Here is a 22,339-nt window from a genome sequence, read left to right as displayed (position 1 = left end):
ATGGTGACATAAAATCACAAACCATTCCGGCACATATTCCTCATATGCCGAATAGACAGGTACATATTCATCAAGGTACACAGTGTATATAAAGAATTGCCATGTAGCACAAGTTTTCACAGTACAATCGTTACTGTTGAATGGACTAGCAAATGTTCAAGTGTCGACGTTTCAACCCTCTTGGGTATGTAGGTGTTTCGGACCTTACTCGCGGGGTCAATCACAACCACAGGTGGGAGTGAGAAGACACTTAAAATGACATAGCAGGGTGAATGGTCCCATCAAGGAAAAGATCCATTGTGTATCAGGTTGCGAAATCCCTAGTAATTAGAACACTGTCTGGTGCCCCGAATCAGGGGAAAGAAGTGGATTCAATTGCTTGGGTGCTCAAGGGGTCCCTGGAAGTGGAACCCTTGAGCACCCAAGCAATTGAATCCGCTTCCTTCCCCTGATTGATTTTGAGTATCTTCTCACTCGCACCTGTGATTGTTCTTCGAGAGCCCGCAGCCCCCTGTGTCTTCACCATTGATTAGTGAGAGTCCCCGCTTTTACATTCACGGTGCCCCTACACTCCACTTTCTTCACCTGTCCTGAGGAAGACCCCGCGATTAATGTCCGAAACACCTACACACCCAATGGGGTCGAAACATCGACACTTGAACATTTGCCAGTCGATTCAACAGTAATGATTGTACTGTGAAAACTTGTGCTACGTGGCAATTCTGTGTATACACTGTGTACCTCGATGAATATGTACCTGCCTATTCGGCATATGAGGAATATGTGCCGGAATTGTTTGTGATTTTATGTCACCATTATCTACTTTCTCTCACTATCACACCTGAATCACAACCCTTCTCCCTTTTCCCTCCTTTCTGGCACTGCCATATTGAATTTTGACGTACTTTTATTTATTCATATATCTGTCAGATGAACGTTTGTTGAGTTTTAGTGTGATTAAATAACATTGAAATTTCCTATCTTCTTTCATATTCCCCTTTTTTCTATGTTGTTTTGAAATTGTGTTCCCCTCTGACACTAATGTCACTTTTGCACTGGGACCACCATAATTTATACTGCCTAGTACCCAGGTCGCAGTGACTCAGAGTTTACCCTTATTTGTATTCTCCTTGTTCACAGAGCAAGTTAAAAGGGCTATGCCAAATACCAGGTGGTGCAGACTCCTGTTCCAGTACATTGGTTAGATATCGAAAGTTGTGGAATCTAGGAATATCTTCACATTGAAAAAGGTTGGGAACTATGGGATTACCTTAATTGTGCATAACACTCAATGTTCCTCCAGTGAGAATGGGAGCTTTAATCAGAATTCAGTGGAGTTTCTAACAGCTGGAGTTCTGGATGAAGTATCTAAGTGCCCTGATGCGCAAAAGATTTTTGAGGAGCCGAGTTAGATTTGTTTTGTCTTTGTGATGCATACACTCCTGGAGAAGCAGGCCGGATTTTTCACAGTTCATCTGTTAACCTGAGACCAGATTGACCCTAGTATCTAAGGGATGGTGACAGTAGCTCTTATGGGATACTTCTAACTGCAGACTTCTCACCATTTGAATCCCAAAGGCACCAGACTGGATCCAGAAAACATCCAGTACATGGGTAGATGGCACCATCAGACTCTGTGGCTGCGCTGTTCCGCCTCTGGAATGATGGCACAGAGCCTCATGTAGGTGTTCTCCCTGCGCGCCGTCATCAGTTCCTCTTTTTTCTGAACCTTTCACAGATCACGAGCTCTGTTCCCAACATTTTGGTGTTTACCAATTTTTCCAATATACGTTTCTGACAGTGTGAAGGGATATTTCCCCCTGAAACCACAAGGTGCAATTTGTGGCAAGCCACACCTATAGGAAACTGATGTTGGTTAAGGAGCAAACAATGTCTGTCATTGAGACTTTTACTTCCAATATGACTTGGATGCCTGTGACGAAATCTCCCCGATGTTTCCAAAGGCCATGAGTGAGTGTGCAGCCAGCTTTACTTTGCCAAACACTAGAAGCAGGGTTGGTCCCTTTTGAAGTTTCAAGACCAGGGCCGGACTGGGAACCAAAACCGTTCCTGGAAAAGTGCTGGGCCGGCCCCAGGAGAGGGTTGGGGGTGGGGGTGTGCTAGCGGAAAGCGCTGTACCGCTTTTGTTGCTGGGGGCTGATACTGCCGAAATCAGGCCCTGGTAACAAAAATGGCCCCCAGGGGTCTAAAACCACCCCACTCCCTGGCGGCCCACTGGGAAAACGCTGGTGCCCGCTACAGCCATTCCGGCCCTGTTCAAGACCATTACTTTTCCCAGTCGCTGTCCTCCGATAATTTTAAAACAAAGACAAATTATGTAAGGACACAAGCACAAGAAGGCCAAACAGGATCCAACACTCTTCAGGGAGAATTCGAGCGGGGCGAAGCCCGACTTGACCGAGGTTTCAAATTCAGACCAAATTCTGAGATTGCTTCCTGAATTTCTCTGGCCATCATCCACTCTGCAGGAGAGTGAGGTCTTTTAGGAGGCAATGCTGCAAATATTCTAGCTGGCTATGGGTCTTTATGGCTTCTCGTGTGATCCCCGAGATCTGTCTAAGCTTCCAGCTGGCCTCCGCAGGCAGGGTCCTCCCCCCGGTGCCATATGACCTCATTAGGCCTTAGTCTGGCCCTCTGACGGTGAAAGGACGTGCCTCAACTCCTTTGCCTCAGAAACATGTGGGGCGTGGACAGCTTGGTGCCAATTTCAGCTCTAGATGTGGCGCTTCCAGACTAAACACCAATTCCGGTGTCTGATCCGAAACTAACTTCAGCCAGGTTCACCTCTGTTGCCTTACAAGACAACAGCGCAGTCTTTGTTTTGCTTGTTCAGATTCCCCTTTGACATGGGTGGATTCCCCTAACATGCTTAGGCTTGGGAGGATTACCCCACTGTTCCTCTTGCCTCGTCATTAGTGCTATAGAGATTAGAGGAAATGTTCAGATACTAATCCGATGCGGTTAAGGAGCTCGAACAGGCTCCCCACCACAAAGTTGACAACATAGAGGCGGACGGCTTGCCTCCACTAACCCCCTCGATCCCCAACCCTCCACAATTCTACAGGTGCTGGCTTTTGCCTCGACCTTCGAAATGCCAGTGGTTTGGACACTTCAACTAAAAAATATCTGGATTCCACTTTACACACACATGTACTGCAGTATGTGTGTCCTATGCAGTGGTTGTACGCTGGGTCACAGAAGTTTTTGATCTGCACTTGCCCACAGTGGAGACCAACGCAGAGACATTCTGTCTGAAATCTTGTAACTTGGGTCATTGACTACTGAGCCTTATAACAATTTAATGAAGTCTTGATTGAGGCTTTTTGGGGAATCTAGCCCTAACCTTGTTGTACACCATCTGCAGCTACCTGATTTGATAAGCTCCACTGGCCAGCTACAGTGGACCCATCCTTCCTGGGAGAGCATCAGACTCTGGAGTCTCTTGCCATTAAGGCTTCGGCAATCTTTTTTAACTCTAAAGGTTTCTGTACTTCTCCTCAGGATAGGGAGTCCAAAAAGATTGACTCTCTATGTAAGGCAGTCTTTTCTTTAACCAGTTTGCCCTTACATTCATTCAACATTGTATGCCTTTTAGGCCGTTCTCCCATGCACTCTAGCGTATCTCGAGTGAGATCATGCACAGTATAATTGATGACATTTGAAATTCCTATGTCCAGATTACACATGACAGGCAGGATGCAGCCAGGTACATTCTTACAGCTGTTCTGGGCACTACAGAGTGTGTTGGCCCTGCTGTGGGCACCTGCGTTATTGTCAGGCACCATGTTTAGATGTGTGCTGTAGGGTTCTCAGGAGACATCCAGGCATAATTAATGGTTACACCATTCGACAGAACCAGGCTTTTGGGAGTGAAGGTAGATTGTGTGCTGTAAGAACAGCTCCCCTTCAGCCCACTCCCTGGGACTACTTTCCCCAGCTCGCCAATTCCATCAGCAATATAGTAACTTCGGAGAGTACTCAATGGGCCTTCATACCAACAGTGCCAGTATGTCCAACTTTTTGTGGCTCCAGAAGGGAGAGGTGTTGACAGGTGCAATAAGCAATAGCAGTCATCATCCTCTTCCTTACCAGCTACAACCGCAGTCACTGCCAAGCCGCTTTAAATTCCTCTCCCAAGGTTAGTCTGGTAGGCGACATAATCAAAGTTTGCCTACCCAGCTGATGTGCAGTTATTTCAAACTAATGAATACTTCAGGTTGGTCAGTTTGGTTACACCTGCACTTATGGTCCACCTCACCACTCTTTACACCAGTTTCTGGTCAGATATCGGTGAAGAAAGCTGCCATCCTAGCCAGAAAAGTCCAAACACTACTTGTCATAGCTGTCTTCAAAGTAGTAACAGAGGAGATGATGGGCAAAGGATTTTACTCCTGATACGTCTTAGTCCCTATGATGGACCGGGTTCTGAGGCCAATCCCTGAATCTATGCACTTGTAGAAAACATGATTTAATTTGCTAATTCTGCAGTCCCGCAGATGTTTCCTTTATATTGTCATGGGGTCAAAATACTTCCAGTTCACCATCCTAACCTTTGGCCTTACCAAACGGTGGCAGGGTCTTCTCGAAAGTGTTGGCCTGGATCACAACTCATCTTTGTAGGTTGAGAATGGATGTATTCATGCCTTGACAGCTGGCTGCTTAAAGTAGACTTGCCTCAGTCGGTCTCAGACCACCTGAAAACAATGCTTTAGTTGCTGTTCACCCTGGGATTCTGCTTCAGCAAGTCAAAATCCCATCTGCAGTCTGTGCAGAGGATTCCCTTGAAAGAGGCTATATTAGAAATGGTGACTTTGAAGGCCTTTCTGCCTCCACAACGAGCCAAGGAGGAGCTGTGATGTTAGCTTCTCCTTCTTTGCTATGTAAAACTCTACTTGGGATATATTACTTGCAGGTGTTCTGGTCCCGCTTGTGGATATGACAGTTTATCGCTTGCTCTCATCTAGGTTCTTGTAGTATGGTACTGCCTTCCTCCATCAATCTGGGCAGCTCTGCCATTCTCGGGATGTCCATGACCTATTTGGTGTCTGTCTCACTGTTCTAGTTGTCGATGGACATGCAGTGTTGCATGATCATTTCTTCTATCTCCTTCTGAGTGTAGCTTGTGCGCTGTTCTCCCTTTTTAGACCAACATTTCATACTTTCTAGTATCCATCTTTGGCTAGTAATCTCCTGTATTAGCTCCTTACCTTGAATTTGTATGTAGGTGTGTAATCTACCCACTGCACTAATTGCTTCATTGTATAACACACTGTTCGAGGCATATGGGCTGCAGATGGTACATTATGAATAGATCGCCATCTGGTGTTGGGCTCGGATGATTGCACTTTGTTTTTCTCTTGGAGAGTCTTTTGTATCTTGGTGACTCCTCCCTTGGTTGGTAGTGCGCATGGGCATCGGCTCCATCCTTAGATTGTTTTTTTCCGCCATCGGGTTCGGATGAGGATCGAGACGCTCCAGATCAACTTCAGAAGAAAGTGATTTATCGGCGCGTATTCCCTTTCCAATTCGACGGTATTGTTATCGAACGCGTTCATTTCCATTCCGACGCGTTGCAAATTCAAAATCGAAGAGAAAAACTTGGATCTACGTCGAAGAACAGGAGGCCTTTCTCGACGCAGTCAAGCCCGGAGTCCATGGAAAGGACTCCATTCAAAAAATGTCCAACGTGTGGTGCTAAGTTCCCACACAAGGACCTACACGAGGTGTGCAACCTCTGTCTATCGCCTGAACACGAATCCAGGGACTGCGAAGCCTGTGCAGCATTCTCCTCCAAGCTAACGATTAGAAATCGTCGAGCTCGAAGACACGAGGTTTCCAGAATGCAGGCGGAGGCGATCCCGGAGCTGTTCGGAGACGAGCAAATCGAGGAAGAAGAGGACCAGTCGGGGTCGGAAGGGGACCAGTCGGAGGTCGAAGAACTCATCGAGCAACAAACCGTGAGTGACGACGTCCCCTTACCGAAAAACCGACCCCGTGCGGTAACGACCCCGCCCTCGGGCCCGGTCAAACCGCAGAAAAAAGTTTCCGACGCCCCGCCCTCGGGCCCGGCAACGAAACCGAAACTGAAACCGAAACACTCGGACTCCCACCATGTCGGATCCGAGAAAAGGGCGACATCGACTTCGGCACCGAGGCAACAAACAAGGGAAAGCTCGGTATCGAAACATTCCATGTCGAAACATAAATATGATTTATCGCCCAAGAGACACTCGATACCCAGAAAGTCTGAATCGAGCAGACATTCGGTGTCGAAAACAACAAGATCTGACGATCGAAAACAAAAACAGCTCTCGGAACCAGGATCTTCGGTACCGATTCAGGAGCAACAGACAGATCCCAAACAAAAGATCTTGTTTATTGATCCACAAACTGGGAAAGTGGTCACGAAGAAGAGAAAGAGTGAACAGTCAGAAGATAAACCTCTTCCTTCAAAAAAGAGAACAATGGGGACAAATATAACTCCTCCTGCTTCTCCTCGACCTAGAGTCACACCCTCTTCTCCTATTCCTCACAATAGGCCAAATATTCCTACACCCTCCACACCAAGACCAGCTACACCTCAGTCAGATGTAGACAGTGATCTAGGGGAGGGAGAACCTCAAGAGGATGACGAAACTATCCCAGATGAGGAGGACCCATGGGAAAATTATGATGTAGGGTCAGATGAGGACAACGACCCAGAGCTATATCCCTCAAAGCCTTCACCACCTGATGATAACACAGGTTTTGTGCAGCTCATTAATAGGGCAGCAAAATATCACAAACTAGATATGCATACAGAACCTCAAATAGAGGATTTCTTGTTAGAGACTCTACCTAATGCACAGAGAACATCAGGTACTCTTCCTATGTTGAAGGGTCTTCTTAGTCACACAGAGGAAATATTCGAAAACCCAGTGAGAGCCAGGGTGTTAAACCCAAGAATTGATCAAAAATACAAAGCGGCTCCAAAGGACCCAATATTTATTAAAGGACATGTACCTCTAGACTCGCTGGTGGTCTCAAACGCTCGTAAAAGAGCAAATTCATTATCTACAGGAGAGGCTCCTCCACCAGATAAAGAATCAAAGTTAATAGATGCATCAGGCAAAAGAGTAGCATCACAGGCAGCGAATAGCTGGCGTATAGCCAATACACAAGCACTACTCGCACGTTACGATAGGGCACATTATGATGAGTTAGAAAAACTTCTCACACATCTCCCAAAAGAACATCAGAAGAAGGCAGATCAATTAATACAGGAAGGTAAAATAATAACCAATACTTCCATTAAGTGTGCATTAGACGCAGCAGACACTGCAGCAAGATCTATTAACACCAGTGTCATGCTAAGAAGGCATGCATGGCTTAGAATCTCAGGATTCAAACAAGAAGTACAAACAGCCCTACTGAACAAACCATTTGATCAGAAGACACTGTTTGGCTCAAGCACAGACGAGACCTTAGAAAAAATGAAGAACGATACAGAAACGGCTAAGTCAATGGGAGCATTGCAACAGCCAACACACAGAGGTTCCTTTCGTAGATCCACCTATAGAGGGGGCTCAAAGAATACAGGAACAAATCAGCAATCCACCTCTTTCACACCAACATCACCCAGAGGTAATTCAAGAGGCAGTTACAGAGGTAACAACAATAAGGGTAGAGGCCGCGGAAATAATAACAACCGCAACGCCTCAACACCAAAACAGTGACTTCATAGAACTCCCCCCAGACCACATAACACCGGTCGGGGGACGTCTATCACAGTTCCTACCTGTCTGGGAGAACATCACATCAGACAAGTGGGTGAGACAAATTATCCAACATGGTTATTGCCTAGAACTCACAGCTACCCCACCAAACATCCCCCCCAAACAGCGTCCAATGAGTCAAGATCATCTGACATTGTTAAGAGAAGAAGTTCTAGCACTTCTACAAAAGCATGCAATAGAGAAGGTTCCAAAGGATCAACAAGGAACAGGAGTATACTCTCTATACTTCCTGATCCCCAAAAAGGACGGGTCCCTAAGACCAATATTAGACCTCAGACCTCTCAATGCTTACATAAATTTGGAGCATTTCCACATGGTCACGCTCCAACAAGTACTCCCTTTACTGAAGAAAGGGGACTTTCTTTCTACACTGGATCTAAAAGACGCTTACTTTCATATCCCAATTCACAAAGCCCACAGGAAATACCTAAGGTTTGTGTTAGAAGGACAACACTATCAGTTCAAAGTCCTTCCCTTCGGTGTCACAACAGCACCAAGAGTTTTCACAAAATGCCTAGCTGTGGTGGCAGCACACCTAAGAAGACAACAAATACACGTCTTCCCATACTTGGACGACTGGCTAATAAAGGCCAAGTCAAAAGAACACACAGAAGACAATTCAATTGCTGCACCACCTAGGGTTCACGGTGAACTACAAAAAATCACACCTGCAACCAAACCAGATTCAGCAATACCTGGGGGCTACAGTAGACACAGAAAAGGCAATAGCATACCCCAACCCAATCAGAGTACAGACAATGGTCGGGTTAATACAAAGATTTCAACCACAACACTCACTACCAGCACGAGTGTTTATGCAACTATTAGGCATGATGTCCTCCTGCATACTGCTAATACCACATGCCAGACTACAAATGCGCCCACTACAAGAGTGTCTAGCGACACAGTGGAAATCAGGCTCAAGGTCAGATTACAGATCTGGTGTTGGTAAACGACCGGACGTATCGCTCTCTGAAGTGGTGGAACACAGAAAACATTTCCAAGGGACGGTCGTTCCTAGAGCCAATTCCACAAGTGATAATAACAGCGGACGCATCGCTCTCCAGGATGGGGAGCGCACATGGACAGATACACAGTGCAGGGGAAGTGGAGTGTGCAGCAAAAGAAACTGCACATCAACTACCTAGAACTATTAGCAATATTTCTAGCACTAAAAGCTTTCAAAATGCAAATAACAAGCAAAGCAGTCCTGATCAGAACGGACAACATGACTGCAATGTATTATATTCAAAAACAGGGGGGGACACACTCTCTCCAACTGTCCAGACTAGCACAGGACATATGGAGATGGGCCATTCCTCAAAAGATCTACCTGTTAGCGGAACACCTACCAGGAGTTCAAAATCAGATAGCAGACATCCTAAGCAGACAGTCAGAACAAGTACACGAATGGGAGCTGCACGACCAAATACTGCAGCCATTCTTCCAAAAATGGGGGCAACCAGAGATAGATCTGTTTGCCAATCATCAGAACGCAAAATGCAAAAACTTCGCATCCAGGTACCCACACCACCGGTCCCAGGGCAATGCACTGTGGATAAATTGGTCCAACAAATTTGCTTACGCATTCCCTCCTCTACCACTAATTCCGTTACTGGTTCGGAAACTGCAGCAACACTCAATGACAATGATACTAGTGGCACCCACGTGGGCAAGACAGCCGTGGTTCACCACGCTGCTACAACTCTCACAAGTACCACATCAAAAGCTAAGATTATTACCCATGCATCTTACACAGAACCATGGAGAAATAATGCACCCAGATCCCAAACAACTGAACCTAGCGATCTGGCTCCTGAAGTCATAGAGTTTGGGTATTTAGATTTACCACCAGAATGCCTGGAAATCATTAAACAAGCAAGACGTCCTACCACCAGAGCATGCTATGCAGCAAAATGGAAGAGGTTTGCTATACACTGTAACAGTAAGCACATCAACCCTCTGGACGCATCCACCAAACAAATAATTTGCTATTTACTACACTTACAGCAATGTAAACTAGCATATACCTCTATCAGAGTTCATCTCGCAGCCATAGCGGCGTACCTACAAAACAGGCAACATCTTTCACTGTTTAAAGTACCAGCAATTAAAGCTTTCATGGAGGGACTCAAAAGAGTCATTCCACCAAGAAGACCACCTTCCCCAGTCTGGAATCTCAACATAGTGCTTACCAGACTAATGGGGCCACCCTTTGAACCTATGCATAGGTGTGAAATACAATTCCTCACATGGAAGGTGGCCTTCCTCATAGCTATCACGTCACTTAGAAGAGTAAGTGAACTGCAGGCTTTTACGATTCAAGAACCATTTATGCAGCTACACCAAAATAAAGTGGTTCTTAGAACAAACCCAAAATTCTTACCGAAGGTTATTTCAGCATTCCACATCAATCAGTCAGTGGAATTACCGGTTTTCTTTCCAAAACCACAAACAGTAGCAGAAAGAGCCCTACATACATTGGATGTTAGAAGGGCCATATTGTACTATATAGAAAGAACACAAACTTTCAGAAAGACAAAACAGCTATTTGTTGCGTTTTCTCCTACACATAAAGGCAATCCCATCTCCAAAGCGGGCATTGCCAGATGGATTGTAAAATGCATTCAAATATGCTACTTAAAGGCAAAGAGAACATTAACTGTTCCTCCTAGAGCTCACTCTACACGTAAACTAGGAGCATCTATGGCATTTTTGGGAAACATTCCACTAGATGACATATGCAAAGCAGCTACCTGGGTTACACCGCACACCTTCACAAAACACTATTGTGTAGATGTGCACACAACACAACAAGCTAGAGTGGGACAAGCAGTATTAAAAACATTGTTTCAGACAGTTGCAACAGACACGGGCGACCACCGCTAGGGAGAGAACTGCTGTATAGTCTATTCATAATGTACCATCTGCAGCCCATATGCCTCGAACGGAATATGCTACTTACCAGTATGCATCTGTTCTTGGCATAGAGGGCTGCAGAGTGGTACATGCCCTCCCAGCCTCCCCGGAAACCTGTGTCTGTTCCAACATTATCTTATTTAGATACACTTACATGGGCACTCTTATCTGTATTCTACTATACTACTCCATCTATCCCTACTATGGCAAAACAATCTAAGGATGGAGCCGATGCCCATGCGCACTACCAACCAAGGGAGGAGTCACCAAGATACAAAAGACTCTCCAAGAGAAAAACAAAGTGCAATCATCCGAGCCCAACACCAGATGGCGATCTATTCATAATGTACCACTCTGCAGCCCTCTATGCCAAGAACAGATGCATACTGGTAAGTAGCATATTCCTTATAGCAGCTGGTTGTCTACTTTCTACCCTAAACTTGATATCTGTTCTCTATTATGTTATCATCTTCCAGTATAACTTGTGTTTTCACTAGATTTTTCTAATCTGTAGGTAATGTACTTGAAAATCCTGCACACTATCCCAATCTATGCCAACATCTTTCACAGAGCCGTGAGAAGAAGCAGTTAATTTCTACTCAAATCTTTCCTTTAACCACAGGGTCCATTAATGCCTCTATTTTCAGTTTACCTAGTGGAATTATAGTTCTACTGTTAGTTGCATTTTACAGGTCTACAGGAGTGTAAAAGTGCTGCCTGCTCAAATATGTTCTGTCTAAAGCATGGTCTTCTCTAGTTAATATGCCATTTATCCTGTGGTGGGGAGCCTGCACTGCCAAGCGCACCAAATAGTCCATGTCCGAAGTTTGCCACAGTGGCTATAGTTCTAGAGTCCAAATCTCTAAGTAGGGATTTAACAGTCTTGCACCTAGGCTCTGTGATGGTCCTCTAAAGCTGTGCATCTAGGATTGAGTTGAAGTCACTCGCACGCCATAAGTGCAATACGTCTGGAACCATGCATCATTTAATCACTGCTAATGTGAAAAGTTGGTGTTGTCCACATCAGTTGCTCATACATTAATTACACAAACCTTTTTGCCATTCAGTAGTCCCCTCTATCTTTCAAGTTCCTGCTTCTTTGGTCTTTAAATGTCTATGTAGCATCCCCTCCTTATTCCTGTTATTCAAGATTCATATCAAAGATATGGTTAAACATATATAGGAGGTACTTAGCTCCCGAAGAGATACTGGATAACTGCGAACTGTTCAGTTTGGCCCGAGTCTTCAAAGATCCAAGCAATTGTGTTCAGTGTCTGAAAACGATTAACAATATATGGCTATTCATGGATATTGATGTGCTGAAGGAATGAGTGTTCTGTGTTTCTTCGCAGGTGATATGTCTGAAAGTAAAGCAAAGAAGGTTGAAATAAAGGATGTGGATGGGCACACGCTAAGAAAGCTGATTGACTACATTTACACTGCTGAAATTGAAGTTACGGAAGAAAATGTACAGGTAAACACATGTCCACTCTTGGTCCTTCTAGAGCAAATTCAGATTAGGGGGCGCTCAATTAGGAACCTTGCTCTTATTAACTGGGGTCTAACGCACAAACTTAGTTGAGCACACGCCATTTTTCGTAGTTTGGGATGATACTATTTCACATTTTTGTTTATAGAATTTCTAATTTCTTGGATTGTAGTTGTGCAAATTTTAATCACACAGGGAAGTGTCGTGTAAACATTTAGTGAACTGGTTCTCTTTGTTGTAAGTTATTTCTAACTGTGAGTTTACAACTGTTGTCTTTTAATTATATGCATATGTGCTTATTTTAATTATCATTAACAGTTTACTAAAAAACTTAATTGAAGTGCATTCATTTTTAGTATATTTTGAAAAATGTTTCTACTGTTCCCTTTATCTGATTGTAATGCATTATATTGTGATATGCTAAAGTATACATTTGTGTATATACTATGTAACCTAAATTCATAATATGAATTCAGGTCTTAATTTGGAAGAAATATATTTTGTTTTTTTGCATATCGTTAATAAAAGTATAAAAGTTTTTAAAGTATTCAATTGTGAAATGGGTAAATTGTTTTCAATTTATGGTCTGATTTAAAAGGAAAGTTGGTTATTTACTCCGTTAGGGTTACTTCTGTGTTTAGAGCAGCAAATTGTGTATTTACTGTGAATTCTCAAACCATGGTCACTGTAGTATGCGATTGTTCCATCTTTCTAGAATGACCGTTGTGTAAATATTAACACATTCAGAAATGCAACATGGGTGCATTACCAAGTGGGAAAATATAAAGAGTACCTTTTTTTGCACTGGCTAGTAGTCTGTGCACCAACTCTGCCAGTTGCTAACGCCGCTACCCACCCCTGTGAGAAAATGTACTTGTAAATTAGAGTAAATCAGTCTTAAGTACACAAATCCCATCTTGTGAAAGCTGCTTCCTGTGCACATGTGACACTCACAGGTGTGCAGATAGCTTTGTGAGTCTGGCCTGTAAGGGAAATGTTGATGCTACGAGCTGTGCATCATATTTTAAATGAGCACGGCTGCTTGAAATCATGCTTGTGTAGCCTTCAGAGAGGTCTGTAGAGGAAGATAGAGTGCCATTGGGTCATTGTGTATTCTGAAAACTCAATATTCATTCACAATTGTGAAGCTGCTTTAATTTGCAATTCAGCTGTGTCTAGAAAGTGTAGTGGGCATTGAGTGAAACCAATGAGGTGTTTAAGGAGTGTGTTATAATCTTAGTTTTGCTATTCCTCTTCTGCTCTGCTCAGCCAGACTCTTCAGTTGAATTTTAAGGCAGTCATTTCACCTATGCTGGATTGACAGGCTCACTTAACAGTGGCCGTCTGAGATACCCTTTCTCTCTTCCTCATTTAGCTGCATTCACTCTGTCCTAGTGCAGGGGGAGGGAGTGGGGGGCGCTCTACAAGATGTCTCTCTCGCTTTTTCTCTCTTTTCTCTCTCCTCTCTCTCACGCTTAGTGAAGCTCTCCTCTACTTCCTCGGTGAAACACCCCCCTCCCTGTCACTTTCCTGCAGGCCCACACAGTCAGTGCTGGGGAGGGGTTGAAAGGGCCGGAGTCCCTCATACTCCCTCTACCTTGAAAATGGTTCCAGGTGAGGGCCGCTTCCGGACTTTTGTACAACTCCTGTCGGCGGTGCTAGCCCCTTGGAGCCAGGGACAAGGACGTGACCAGGAGCCTCAGCCATGGGCAGATAGATGTCCGACCATGTCGTGGTGTGCCTCAGCTAGGCCTACCAGTGCTAGGGGTTCGCCCTTCTCTGCACAAGTCCTCAGACCAATAGAATAGAAGTTGGCACGGAAACTGGAATATAAAACAAAGTACTTTATTAGATCTCATAAGGTGGAACTACATTCACACAACACCCTTTGGTAGTGTATGAAGTAGCACACTGAATAGAAGGAATGTGGACCTTTTTATACCCACATAGGGGCTCAAAAGAAGGTGGTACAAGTTTTCAGGAGAAGGTTTACATACATACAATTTCATACAGAAATGCACAGTCAACAGTAGGGAGGAGTTTAGCAGTGTACTAATTCCGGTAGAAATATCCTTACAGTTACAGACTAAAACATGTGTTCGAACAGTTACAGTGTCTTCTGCGCAAGTGCAGAGTAGCAAAGCCTAAATATAGTCAGTCCATGAGCAGAGCACAAGGGTAAACGACAGTAAAGAAGGACAGAGCACATGGTGAGCACATGGCAGACAAGATGGCTGCCGGAACCAAGATGGCTTCAGCTAAATGCTAACATTAATCGCTGCTAGTTTACAACAGACGACTCTTTTAGCATTAGCTGAAGACAATTTATTTAGGATAATCTGAATACACATCCTGTATATTTATCCGCATCATCTTGTTAATCTCTTTATTCAGCATGTGTTGGGCATTTATTTCTTCAATATTTCGTTTAGCAGGTGTAAAGGCAGTGATACAGACAGAGTAAAGCATTGGACCTCATTGTATACATACACCACATGTAAATAAGATTACAAGTATTACACACAGGATGGTTAATAGCTTCCAGCCCCAAGTAGCAAACAATGTCCAAAACCAGTTGGCAAAAGTCCATGTGCCAGTTTCTGGGTGAATTTCAGCAGCAATCTTGTGCAGTTTGGAGATTGCATCAAACACTGAAGGAGAGTAATCTGGAATGTAGACACAACAACTACTCCCGATGATGTGACATGCACCACCTCGATCAGCCAAAATCACATCTAAAACCATACGGTTTTGGAGCGCTACAATCCTTGCAATTTGCAGTTCTTCTGTAATGTTCCCAAGTGCCATAGCTGTCTGGTTGGTAACAGCTTCCACAACACGAGTAAATTGTCTTATTTTTTTGGCTATTTAGTGCAGCTCCCTCAAAAAAGAACAAGCCTAAATTGAAATCAACATATTGTTGCAATGTAGTGTCAGTCTGGTCCACTTCCTCAGTGCTTGTTGTCCTCTTATATCTGTTCTTGGAGCTGTCAATAAACAGTTTGTAGTCCTTGTGATATGATGTGGGTGCCAAGAACACAGGAGGCAACAGGAAGGATACATAGCATACTCCGGCTCATCCAACAGGTAGATGGTATTATCCCTTGTTACCACAGACAAAGTAGGTATTATGCAAGGATATGAAACTGCTGTTATTGGCACCCTCAATGGTCAGAACCAGAGTACACTCACTTCTTCCTACTGGAATTTTCCAACACTGCTTATACACAAGTCTGCTTTGGCTCTAGTTACATAAATTACAAATGGTTCATTATTCTTAATAGCTCGCATATTTGGGAAGACATAAGGTGTAGAAATGTTTCCAGGTCGATACTCCTCCCATTCCCATTTTGTCCCTTCAGCTCAGGGATAACCATCATTATCTGTATAACATACTTTATTGAGGTGGTAATTTATTCGTCCTACAGTCATACTAGTAATGCTAGCCTTTCCAGAAGCAATTAAAAGCGCAAACCAAGCTTGACAGGAACCATTGTGGGAAAAGGGAAGAGGAATAAAAGGCGTTCCTCCCTTTTTCTTGTGAACAGGTATCATCCCACACACCCAACAGTCAGTAGTGTTTGTGGCATTATGAGTGTGATGCAACATCTGGATAAACATGTTGTTTAAACAGGATTGTCGATGCTTTTGCTCATGGTATGGAAGAGTAAAGTAATGATGTTCAGCTGGTACTGGGGTAGTGGCAATCAGCAGTTGCCGAGCAGGAGCCATTTCCTCGACAACCCAAGTTGTCACTGCTATAGCAACCATAGCGATAACGAATCCTACAACATATATGGTCGTTTTGTTACAGATCTTAGCAACATAGTTGACATAATCGCTTCATCGTTGAATCAATTGTTGGAGCTCTAAAGTCCTGGGCAGCCGTTGGTTTCTTCACTGAGGGTCAAGACGGGTGTCACTATGTAGGACTTCTCTCCCACCCCCCCCCCCCACCCCTTGCCACATCAGCTCCCTTTCACAAACCCAGGACGGTAGCTCAACCAGTCTTTTTCAACAATGCAGGTTCTTTCCGGGATCTCAGTTGGTATCGAGATACTCCAGGGATCGTGTGGTCTGGGAAGACTTATTCTGATTAATCAGGTGATATGGCTTGGCCTTTCTCCGTTTCCAGATTATATCGATGATCGGTCAGCGCAGAAGTTTCCACCAAGGTAGACGGCATCTTCTTGCAATGGTTGCTGTGCACCCAGTTCTTTCTGTTCGTATATCGAACCAGCAGTCCTCGTGGCTAGGAGCACCTGCTCCGGTCCTCGCCACCTGGGCTCCAAGTTGCTCGACCTCTCGAAGACCTTGACCATTACATGGTCGCCGGGCCAGAGGTCATGGGCCTCACCTGTAGACCTGTCAGGAAGAGCTTCTCGAACCTGTTGATGAATAGAAATCAAACTGTCAGTCAACTATGATAAGTAGTCACTCATCAGAACACACGGTACATCATGTATGGGGTGTGGCTTAGGAACTCCCCAAATGTTCATAGGTCTCCTAAATACCACCTCATATGGTGTAAGCCCAGATCATGAGTGTGTCATTGATCTAATGGACAACAATGCCAAGGGCAGCGCATCAGGCCATTTTAAAGACTTGGAATCCTGTATTTTCGCTAGTTTCAACTTTAAACTAGCGTTATATCTTTCAGCTATCCCTGCTGATTGGGGATGTAACTTTTGTTTGATCCCTAATCCTTTCAGGACATACTCGACAACTTGCCCAATAAAATGGGGTCCGTTGTCACTCCATGAAAGTTTGCAAACACCAAATCTGGGGAGGAACTCTTTCAAAAGCACCCTTGCTGTGGTGAGAGCTGTATTATCCTTTGTAGGGTATGCATCTATCCATTTACCGAAGGCATATACCACCATTAGAACATACTTCAAGTTGTTACAGCATTCAAGTTGGATATAATCCATTTGCAAAACTTCAAAAGGTGCGGTTGGTGTAGCAAACCCTCCTGTAGGAGTTTGTGTCCCTTTACCAAGATTGTACTGCAAACAAATCAAACAGGACTGTACTGTCTTTTTAGCTCTGCCAGCAATATCTGGATGCTCCCAAACCTGCTTGAGCAATTTCGTTATTGTGGAGGCTCCAACATGTGCCGGCCCATGTGCCATATGAACCATAGGTTGTAAATAGGCTATAGGCAGTTTATGTTTATTCATTTCTTTATTTCGCCAACAGGCCTCATCATCCAATAATCCCACTTTAGACCATTGCTCAAGATCTTCCACAGAAGCAGATCTCTGTATGTCTAGCACTTCTTGTCTAGAATCATGCCAACGTGACTTCACTACGTACATAGATGCAGTGTTTAGTTGCATCACTGTCTCATGGGCTATGCTATCTGCAAAGGCCTTGCTTTGTCCTGTCTTATCAGTCACTTTCTTGTGTGCACTACACTTAACAATCGCTATTTTCTTCAGGTATGTTAGAGCAGTCAAAAGATTATGCACAAATTCTCCATGCATTATTTGCATCCTGTGGGTTGTAAAAAAGCCTTTTTCCTTCCAGGGTAGGTCAAAATCTGAAGAACAGGGTTTTAGAACCCAGCGGCGCCAGGGGCACAACCAAAGTCTTCGGGTTCACCTGTCTTAGAATACAGAGACACGGGATACTTCTTGGTGATGTCAAAGATCAAATTTATTGGCTGCAACCAGGAACAGAAGTCTAAGAAGTACGATTCGAGTAGGTTCGTCCGAGACTGCTCGATTTTCGTAAAGCGAGACATCGTCTTTTATGCTAAAAATCACATTCCGGACAAACTCCCACTAGTTACAATTTGTCCAATCATAAGCATCATTACAAGAGGTATCACATGACGACAAACCCACTTTTCAGTTGTCCAGCCCACCATCAATTAAACGGAAAAGCCCAACATTCTTTCTCGAACAGGCCGGACAAACCCATAATAAACGACCACAACCCATATCATAAAGAAGACATAAAAGAAGGAACAGAAGCAGTTGAGAAGTAGGATAAGGGTTGTGTGCGTGCATACCAAACTTTACAATCTCCTGTGCTCTGATCCTTAATCTTGATTTAGCTACCGGACAAGGAACTGGCTTAGCAAGGTCAGCTTCAGGCAACGAGGCCAGTTCACTCGGGTCATCTAGGAGTCAGCACAAACTCAAGCTAACGTGTACGTGTACTAAAGTCTTGTTCGGCCGTAGTCATCGGCCTATGTGAGGGCAACCAGAAAATGGCTGCCATACACAAAATGGAACCCAAGGGTTCAAAACGAAATGTCTAAATACATAGTGAATCCATCGATCTAACATGACGAAAACACTCGTACTTGCCGCACTCACTAGTTACGGTTCGCTACTATCCAATTCGTAACAAAACCATGACCTTTATAAAACGGGTTCAGAATTCACGGAACCTCAATCATGGACCACTCTAAAAGCATAGCGGCTGTCTATATAGATGTTCACACACACGTCAGTACTAAGTTCACACGCTTGTGTCAAAGCTATTAACTCAGCTGCTTGAGCTGACTTCTGTGATATACGAGCTGTCTCCACTACCGCCTGAAGTGTTGTAATTGCATATGCAGCTGAGGTTGTGCCAGCTGGTAACTTCAAACAAGACCCATCAACCCACAGTTCCCCATCTACATCTGAAAGGGGCGTATCTTGCAAATCGACGCAACCCTTTGTCTGTTTCTCCGTAAGGAATATACAATCATGAGACTCCTATGACTGAGGCTGAGTCGCTGGATACGGCAACAAAGTATCTGGATTCAAAGTTGAACATCTCTTTAGGGTAATGTGAGGGGCCAAGAGTGTCAATTTGTATCCTGTCAAGCGAGCACTAGTTAAGTGCTGCGTTTTAGTTTGGTTCAAAAGGGCATCGACTGCATGTGGTACTAGCACCAACAATTTATGTGACAAAACTATCCCTTCACTCTGACGTATAGACACAGCTGCTGCTGCAACAGAACGGAAACACCCAGGCAATGCACGAGCAACGAGATCAAGAACAGCTGAAAAATATGCACAGGGACGCTGCTTGTAATCGTGTGTCTGTACTAAAACTGAAAAAGCACACCCATCTTTCTCATGGACATAGAGTGTAAAAGCTTTCGTATAATCTGGAGTGCCTAACACTGGTGCAGAGCAAAGAGCTTGAATTAACTGATGAAAAGCATTCTGGCTTTCAGTCGTCCATGGAAGAGGCATTGGAGTGTCTTTGTTCAGAAGTGCCAACAAAGGTTTAACAATGTGTGAGAAGCCCAATATCCATTGCCTTCAAAAAGAAGTAAGACCAATGAATGCAAGGACCTATTTCTGAGTACAGGCACTGATGTGTCTAAAATTGCTTGAATGCGATCTGGTGTAAGTGCACATCCCTCCTTAGACAGAAGGTGACCTAAGGAGGTAACCTTCGGTCTACAATATTGTAATTTCTTCTGTGACACTTTGTGGTGGTGCAATGCAAGAAAGGAAAGCAAAGACAAAGTACATTTTTTGCACTGCTCCGGCGTATCGGCTGCCAATAAAATATCATCGACATATTGTATGAGAGCCACCCCTTAAGGCAAAGGGAAAGAATCAAGCTGTCTTTTCAATGCTTGGTTGTAAATACTAGGACTCTCGGTATACCCCTGAGAAATTCTACAAAATCTATACGATCTATTATTCAAAGTGAAACCGAACAAATATTGGCTATCCGGATGAATAGGGATTGAAAAGAAGGCATTCTTCATATCAATCACAGTGAAGGCAGTCGCTGTTGGAGGAATCAAAGTAAGAAGTGTTGTAATGTCAGAAACTACCGGGTATTGTGGTACTACAATCGTGTTAACTTCTCGCAAGTCAATGATAAACCTGTAAATCCTTGTATCAGTATGTTTTTTCAGAATAGGAAGAATAGGACTATTGCAAATATTGTAAGGAACTTCTTCCACAACCCCCAGTTCTATTAAATCATGAACAATGCGTATGAGTGCCTCTTCACCTTCTTGAGAAATTTTGTATTGAGGCAAGCGTGGCAATGAAGCGCCCTCCTTGACACTAACGTGTACTGGTGGAATAACCATTTGCCCTACATTGGTGTCCGAAGTGGCCCACAAAGTACTAGGGAGTGAAGCTAATGCAATGTCCTCTTTAACAAGACAAGATCTCTCAATCACCGGATAGTTGTCATTCAAAATAACATGCACACCTTCTGGAGAACAACGTATCGTAGCCCTGAAATACTTGAGCATATCAAGACCCACAATATTGTCCGGTGTGTTAGGGGAAAGTAAAAATAGACATGGAGCAGTGAATTTATCAACATGGGATGCAAGTGGTTGTGACAGTAGGCTAAGGGAAGGTGTTCCATCGAAACCTATCAATGTAATGGTTAAGCCAGACTGGGGAGCCCTTGGAACCAATTGTTTAGATAAGGCGCTACGAGTAGCTCCTGTATCAACCAGAAACTGATCAGTAGAACCCAAAACATGTGCTGTAACATAGGGACCCTCCTGATCTACCGGAACTTCAACTGATTCCATCCTAAGCAGTCCTATGCATAAGCAGAATCTTTCAAATCTGATGGCAAATAATCGGACATTTGATATTGGTTCCGTCTATCAAAAGTATTAAAACCATTCTGTTCACGCTTATCAGTATCAAACCTAGCACGGTTGTCCTTGCTTTCTCTAGGCCCTGAATATCCTGAACGATTTCTCATATGTCCCCGTCCACGCGGATACTGCTGAGCACGCAGTGCTGGACAATTGACAGCCCAATGTCCAAATTTCCTACAAACGCACACTGGTCAGAAGACAAAGTCCGACGAGTATAAGGAGGAAAAGAAGGAAAATAAGACACGACCACCTCTAGAAGGCGGGCCATAAGCCTGAGCGAACATAACCTTTGTTTTTAATTCCTTAGTCTTTTTATCCTCATTACCCTTCGCTTCTAATTCCTGCGGTTCATAATACTGAGCCATAGTCAAAAGAGACTGAGGAAGAAGTAGTCTATAAACTCTCGCTGGCCTTTAGGCGACTAGCTATTCCTAGCAACATGTTTGCGACAAATTTGTCGACAAACAGATGCCTGCCTGTGTCATCTGTCAATGAGTGGCCACTAAATTGTGGAATGCGCCACAAAACGTGTGAAGAAATCAGAGACTGATTCATCTGTCTTTTGGTTACAAGATGCTAATACAGTCCAGTATATCTTTTTAGGAGGAATAATGGTTAGTGGAGAAGTGTAGCTCAATGGTTAGAGCGGCAGACCCTGATGCAGAGGTCTGGCCCGGGACCAGGGTTCAATTCCCCGCCTCGGCGGGTCTTGGGCTAAAAAATTCCACGGACCTGATAATTCTCGCCTCGGTGCCTATTCCAATCATGGAGTCCCACTCTGCAACTCTGGGCAATAGCTTGCTTAATCTCCACAACGGCCCCCACAATGCCTGGCCTCCACCTTGGCGGTGCCCAGGAGTGGACGTCTCACAGGGAAAGCCAGGATGGGTTCCACAGCGGTATTCGTACAAGCGCCTTGAGACCCTTGCGGGTGAGTAGTGCGCTATACAAGTATCAATTTACATTTTACATTTTTTTCAACTTGACTAATATAGCTGTGAGAAGGTCTAAAATTAGCTGGCATGGTTTCTTTGCGAGTTCCCGTTCTACAACCATCTGTTCTAAGTCTTTCCATACTGCCCGAAAAGTTGCACGATCATCAACTCTACGCACAGTTCTCCACATATCTGGGGGTAATATCAACCAGAAAAACATGTTGATATCAGGCAGAGTCATGGTACAAGAGATAATGGCTCCCTCAACTTCCGCATAAAAAGCGGCTGGATTTTTCCACGGATCGGGCAAAGCAGCTTTGAGAGCCATAACATCGCTCTATTCCAAGGAGTGTAAACCCAATTATAAATAAAATAACCCTTCGCATCAGTGGAAGTCTTATCATTATCCATTCCCATACCTTTAGGAGGGACATACAAAGGTGCGGCTCCCCGCATAGGTTTCGCATGAACTATCACATTCTTATCTGTTTCTGAAGAAGAAGCCTGTATCATACTGGCTCGGGATGTTTGTGCAGCTGCGTGAGCTGCCTTTTTCTCCTCTCGCAAACGGACTGCTTCAGCACGCAGTTTAACCAAACGTCTGATT

The 22,339-nt window shown here is 44.2% G+C and overlaps 1 protein-coding gene across 2 annotated transcripts in view; it reads left to right on the top strand.

Moving 5' to 3' along the window:
- LOC147702891 (kelch-like protein 3) overlaps nt 1-22,339 on the top strand; it is a 530,880-nt gene that overhangs the window by 222,473 nt on the left and 286,068 nt on the right. For both annotated transcript variants that reach the window (XM_086931483.1, XM_086931484.1), the window contains exon 4: nt 12,068-12,189. In XM_086931483.1, the coding sequence (XP_086787609.1) occupies nt 12,068-12,189 (122 nt within the window). The remainder of the gene's footprint in view (nt 1-12,067; nt 12,190-22,339) is intronic.

Source organism: Lissotriton vulgaris, chromosome 7 (assembly GCF_964263255.1).
Source record: "Lissotriton vulgaris chromosome 7, aLisVul1.2, whole genome shotgun sequence".
NCBI lineage: Eukaryota > Metazoa > Chordata > Amphibia > Caudata > Salamandridae > Lissotriton > Lissotriton vulgaris.
This window is presented reverse-complemented; position numbering and strand designations above follow the sequence as displayed.